Consider the following 6,311-nt stretch of genomic DNA (forward strand, 5'->3'; position numbering starts at 1 on the left):
CCACCACTCTGTCACACACACTGGTTCTCTTGGATGATCTTGAAAAAAATCCAGAGAATCCAGCCAGGTCAGAGAAGAACTGATTAACTGATGGGATGGGAGATGTCACCTGCTGCATGATAAAAGCTGAAGAGGAAGAAATTGCAGCTCATGGGGAAGTTGCTGTTGTGCTTTTCCCTCTGGGGCTTTAGCAGCCAAAAGTGTAAGTCCTACCTCTGAAATAAGACCATCAGCTGAAAGCCAACAAGATTTCCTACATTTCTATGTATATATTGTCTATGTCTTCCATCTGCTCTCCACTGTAGCGATGATGTCACGCACTCTAGCCCACGCAATACACACCCATTATAAAATCAGAAGATGGCCTAAAAATCCTTAAAACTAAAACTCTGATGATTTGAAAACCGTAGAAGATTTTTGAAAACTGAATACATGCATGCCATGGGACAAGGAGAGGTTGAAGATTGATGAGTTTTGAAGAGGACTTGAAGATTTTCCCCACGCCTATTGGCCGATTTGCTCCAAATTTTACACAAAGCCTCATCAGGCCATACCACACAATGATGAACATTTATGTGATAATCAGACAGTATTTTGTAAAGATATGCAAGATTGTCTGTTTTCAACACAATATGCAGGAATTTGTCATTTAATATTTCGGGCAGTTTATGGACTATCAAAATTCTTTTGTAACTTTTTGTCAGGAGGGTCCACAGATGCTACATGCAAAGTTTGGTGCAAATTGGTCAAATAGTCTAGGAGGAGTTCGAAAAAGTAGGTTTTTCATTTGTCATGATTTTGTGAATTGAAAGTTATTGCAAAGTGGGCGTGGCCAACACCACACAATTTAGCTGTATTGAGGGAACATGTAGATATAAGGTTTAACAATGTGCGACACATTATGTGGGAGTTATGGGCCAAAAACTCTTTCACGTGTAAAATAGCGGAAAATAGCGCCACCTGCTGGTGATTTTTGGTGTGTGAGTCACAGGGGCCATTCTATAGCACCTCTATGAATTTCATTTCCATAAGTGTTATGGTGTAGGCACAGGGCCAAATATAAAATTAAACAGGCACCAGAGCGCCACCAAGTGGCGGATTGGTAAACCCTTTATCAGCTGTCCTCAGGACAGCACTGACAATAAATGTACAAAGTTTCGCATTAATCCGATGAAACGTTGTGGAGATATAAAATAGTTCAATTTAAAGAGTGCCACCTTGTGGTCATCACCTAAAATTTTGCACAGGGGCTCATGGGGAAGTAGAATCCTGAGTTTCATGTCATAAGGCCTGACCACTGTGGAAATATCTAACACTTCCTGTTTTGAACAAAATCTGCAGGAAATTGTTATTTAATAACTTTGAAATTATTTGTCCTAATTAGAATCCTTTAATAACTTTTTGTCCGGAGGGTCCACAGATGCTGTGTGCCAAGTTTCGTGCAAATCGGTGAAATCGCCTGGGAGGAGTTCGTAAAAGTAGGTTTTTCATTTGTCGTGATTTTGCTAATGGAAAGTTATCGCAAAAGTGGGCGTGGCCTATACAACACAATCCAGCTGAATTGAGGGAACATGTAGATATGAGGTTTAACAATGTGCGACACATTATGTGGGAGTTATGGGCCAAAAACGCTTTCACGTGTAAAATAGTGGAAAATAGCGCGACCTGCTGGTCATTTTTGGTGTGTGCGATACAGGGGCCATTCTAGACCACCACTATGAATTTCATTTCCATAAGTATTATGGTGTGGGCACAGTGCCAAATATTAAATTAAACTGGCACCACAGCGCCATCTAATGTCACATTGGTAAACCCTTCATCAGCTCTCCTCAGGAGGGCACTGACAATAATGATACTAAGTTTCGTGTTAATCCAATGAACCAATGTGGAGATTTAAAATACTTGAATTTAAAGAGCGCCACCTTGTGGTCATCGCATAAAATTTTGCACAGGGCCTCAGGGGCTCATGGGTAAGTAGTAACCTAAGTTTCATGTCATTAGACCACACCACTGTGGAAATATCCAACATTTCGTGTTTTGAACCAAATCTGCAGGAAGTTGTTATTTAATAACTTTGAAATTATTTGTCCTAATTAGAATCCTTTAATAACTTTTTGTCAGGAGGGTCCACAGATGCTGTGTGCCAAGTTTCGTGTAAATCGGTGAAATCGCCTGGGAGGAGTTCGAAAAAGTAGGTTTTCAACATTTTGCGACGTAGCGAAAAAAAAAACAGTAGGCGGAAATGAGTGTGGCCTATACCACGAGATTCAGCACAATTCACTGAACGCTTGGATATATGGTTTTTGAATGTGCGACAAAGTATATGGGAGTTATTAGCCAAAACGCACTTTCCTTAATAACAGCGCCACCTAGTGGTGGAAATTCAGGACGACAATAGATTATAAAATTTTTCGCCAGGTGTGACTTATATTCCAAGTTTGGTGAGTTTTGGGGTATGTTCAGGCAGTGAAGAATGCGATCATTTTGGACAAAGAAAAATAATAATCATTTGAAAAAACAATAGGGTCCTTGCAGGTTCCCTGCTCGGGCCCTAATAATTGATACAATCAATAACATGATTGTACGACAGCCTGGATCAGCGTGGTGTTAAAGATGTCTGTGAGAAGCTCTGTCAACTGGTCAGCACATTGCTTGGGCACCCGCTGCTTTCCGGGTGTTCACTCTCCTCAGGGTTCTCCGGGCATCAGCAGGATGAGCAGCTGCCCATCCGGGGCAAGGAATAGATTTCCTCAAAGGAGTGGTGCTGAGCGCCTCTAACCTCCCAAAGTGTTTGTCAAGTTCATTTAGGAAGTTGTTGCAGGGGGAGGAGTAGCTTTATAGTCTGTGATGACTTGAATACCTTGCCACACTCATCTGGTGTTCGTGGGGTCATGAACGAAGTCCCATACTTTCTGACCATGAGCATGCTTTGCAACTCTTATGGCATGGTTGGCTAAAGCAACGTACTGTGCTTTCAACATTGCACGTACCTCACTGGTCATCCAGGGATTCTCACACTAACATAACATCCTCTTCTGAATATATGCAGACACAGACTCAGCATACTCCTCCACCCACGTGTGAAGATTGTCCGTAGCAGCTGCCTTTACTCATACTAATGGAAATGGTGTGTTTGTTTGGTACTAAAATCCTTGGCCTAGTCATACACATGCAAATTCAAATATTTTATTGATAGGGCTGTAAAGCAAGTAAAAAAAAAAAAAAGAATCGAATTTAAATGGCAGTCTCAAAGATTTCCAGAAGCTGCAAATGCAGATGTATTTCTGGACCTCACTGCTTCCTGGAGAACCAGCGTCGCCTGTGTAATGTCACTTAGTTGTCAGCTGGCGGCTTTGCCATACCTCGATTACAATGCAACACAAAAGCAAAAAGGGAATGATGTCTTCTGAGACAAAGTAAGTCTCAGAAGTAAGACTTACTTCTTATGGGAAAAAAAATGGTTGCTATACGCTATGTTCATACAAGGGTTGGCCGATGTCTTCCAAACCGGCATACGACGTTTGTGTGTCCTTAACTGAGGACTGTGTGGCGGTGGCAGGAGTCGAGGAGCTTTTCATTTTTGAGTTTTTTTGTTCCTTCACTACTTGGTCTTGTATTACTCTGTGTGTGGACTTTAAATGGTTAAATAAATTGGTCGTGTTCTCTTGAGGTGCAGACACGGTTGCGTGACGTATCTTGCACAATATCTTCGTTTGTTCCGAGTCAGACTCCTCGAAACCGAAGTGTTTCAACACCACAGAATTCGCTTTACCTTTCTTCCTGACCAAAGGCTGCCTTTCTGCCATCTTCTACCGTCTTCTTCTACACGTTTTTTCAAAATACGCACTGGCAATACGCACTGGCAATACGCACCAGCGTGGCTGAAAGCGAAAATTTTTTAGGCGGGGCTGAGCGGAGTGCACAGATGGAGATGGAAGGGTTCGCTGCATTTACCACACAAGACACGGCCTGCGGCAGAATGATCGTTTTATTACGATTATCTTGTTTTCATGATCGAGGGAAGCCAAAATCGAAATTGAAATTCAATGAATCACCCAGCCCTAGCATCTGCTGCTCATTGATATGAGCAAGAACGATAAGTGCTTTCACATCAGAGTATCCAAAAGTCTCCAATAACACCAGAAAAAGTCGCTAGATTTGTTGCCAGTCGTTTTATAGAAAAAGAGTTGCTGGGGGGCTGAAAACTCGCTAAATATAAACAACTTGGTTCAAGCAAGCCAGTGATGCCACCAAGCTGCTTCTTGAAGGGCAGCCTGCCCTTCAGACATCCAGCCTGTCCACTCTGTCTCGCCCAGGGACTCTCCGGCACTGGAGAGTTTCCGGAGGAGGAGTATAATCTAAGAGGAGCAGTAGCCAGCCAGTTAGGAGGGACTGCAACAGCCAATGATTGTAGTGTGTTTACTTGGGAAACTACAGGATCCACGTTGCTGCTATGTGCAGTTACATTTCTGGGGAGGTGCATGTCAGGCTCTGGTGTAGAGCAAGTGCCTACGCAGAGGCTATGTGGTGGGTACAATGTTTTAACTCTGGCTGGAGTCAGGCTTCAGTCATCTTCTTCCATCATGTTAACAAAGCTGCTGGTTAACTAGCATCATAGAGCATGATTAATGCACAATATTTTTGTGGTGTTATTTGTAAGTGTTGTTTTTTTCTATAATTAATCAAAATTAATGTGTGCCAGTGAAAGCCCTAGCAGTCCTTCAAAATAGTGGGTCAAATTTGGAGCATCTTGTTCTAACGTCTGTCCTTTTTCTAAGGTTCTAATGGGCCGAGTGCCAGACAGAGGAGGTCGACCCTGTGAGATTGAGCCGCCTCCTCCAGAGATGCCCTCCTGGCAGAAGCGTCAGGATGCTCCCCAAAGCGGAGGACACTACGGTGGAAGTGGGCATGGAAGCAATAGGGGGGGCTACGATCACTACTCCCAAGGTGGACGTGGAGGGTATGAGAGAGGAGGTGGATCTGGAGGAGTACGCAGCGACAGGGGAAGCAGAGGAGGAGGAGGTGCCAGAGGAGGCAAGCTGCAGGGAGGCTGGGGAGACGGTGGTGGAGGAGGGAGAGGAGGTTACAATCAGAGCCACTTTCCAGATGCAGGAGGTCATCAGGGGGGAGGAGGGAGAGGTGGGTACGGAGGAGCTGGGAACAATGAAGGAGCTTTCCAGGAACCTGGCTTCTATGGAGGAGGAGGAGGAGGAGGAGGAGGTTACCATGACAGTTACCACCAAGATGGGAGCTGGCATCAGGAGAGGGGAGGGGGTCGAGGAGGTCGGGGTGGCAGGGGAAGAGGAGGTCGAGGAGGAGGAGGACAAGGAGGAGGTTGGGGAGGGAGAGGGGGGCATAATTTTAACCAAGGAGGACAGTTTGAACAGTTCTTCCAACATGGCGGGCAACACTACAGCCAAGCTGGCTTTAATCAAGGCAGACACTACACTAGCTGAAGACAGATTGTGGGGCATTGCAGCAGAGTCCACTCAGAGATGGTACATGCCTTATCATTTTGAGTTTTTAAGCATGGTGAACAGTTGACTAAAATGTCAAATCAGGACTTACAGTATAAAAATACAGATACAATATTTACTCACTGCAAGGCTGTTTTGGAGTTATTGCTTTACCACAGAGGACGGGCCTCAGGTAGTCCTTTGCTTTCTCATACTCGTGGTAATGTTTTCTCTGCCTCCTCAGTGCAAGTGATCAACAGTTCTGTTATGAATGGTTTGTCTATAAGTTGGACTCTGCTGTTTTGTCCATATTTTGACACTTATTTTTTTGTTGATTGATGAAATCTTTAATAGTTTCATTAAATTTGACCATTACTTGAAAACGGCTTCATCGTTCCAGTCTACATTTTGGTTCAGTAGATTTGACTGGAATCTCCTTTGTTACTTATTTAAGAGATGTCATCTTGCACTGCTCATGGAAGACTGTGTGCATACAAATATGAATGCTGGAAAGCTTGCATGACTGTTGGAAAGAGCAATAAAAAATGAAATGACTATCACCTTTTCATTCATTGCAGAAATTGGATTTTGGGTAGAGCTCATTTAAATTTGGATTGTACAGAAGAAACAAGCACACAAAAAATAACACATCTGATAATGATTAACAAATGGTATATAGATGAGGGAATGGGGGTGGAATGGGTAAGGGCGGCATCCTCCCATCTTACAAGTATTAAAAGGCACGGGGTCAAACTCAGGCTACACACTTCCTGGAGTATTGCCACTACCTGCTGCAGTTAGACATGAGCACTGCGCATTTGGTCAAATTGAAACAGTGTAATGTTTTGCACGCTT

General features: G+C 43.6%; 1 protein-coding gene across 1 annotated transcript in view; it reads left to right on the top strand.

The window, feature by feature from the left end:
- The window catches only part of fam98a (family with sequence similarity 98 member A), a 29,229-nt gene extending 23,216 nt beyond the window's left edge, over positions 1–6,013 (top strand). Inside the window, exon 8 of the mRNA XM_030440868.1 lies at positions 4,779–6,013. Within this exon, the coding sequence (XP_030296728.1) occupies positions 4,779–5,456 (678 nt within the window). The 3' untranslated portion in view covers positions 5,457–6,013. The remainder of the gene's footprint in view (positions 1–4,778) is intronic.
- The last annotated feature ends 298 nt before the right edge of the window (positions 6,014–6,311 follow it).

The sequence above is a fragment of the Sparus aurata genome, chromosome 15 (assembly GCF_900880675.1).
Source record: "Sparus aurata chromosome 15, fSpaAur1.1, whole genome shotgun sequence".
Taxonomy (NCBI): Eukaryota; Metazoa; Chordata; class Actinopteri; order Spariformes; family Sparidae; genus Sparus; species Sparus aurata.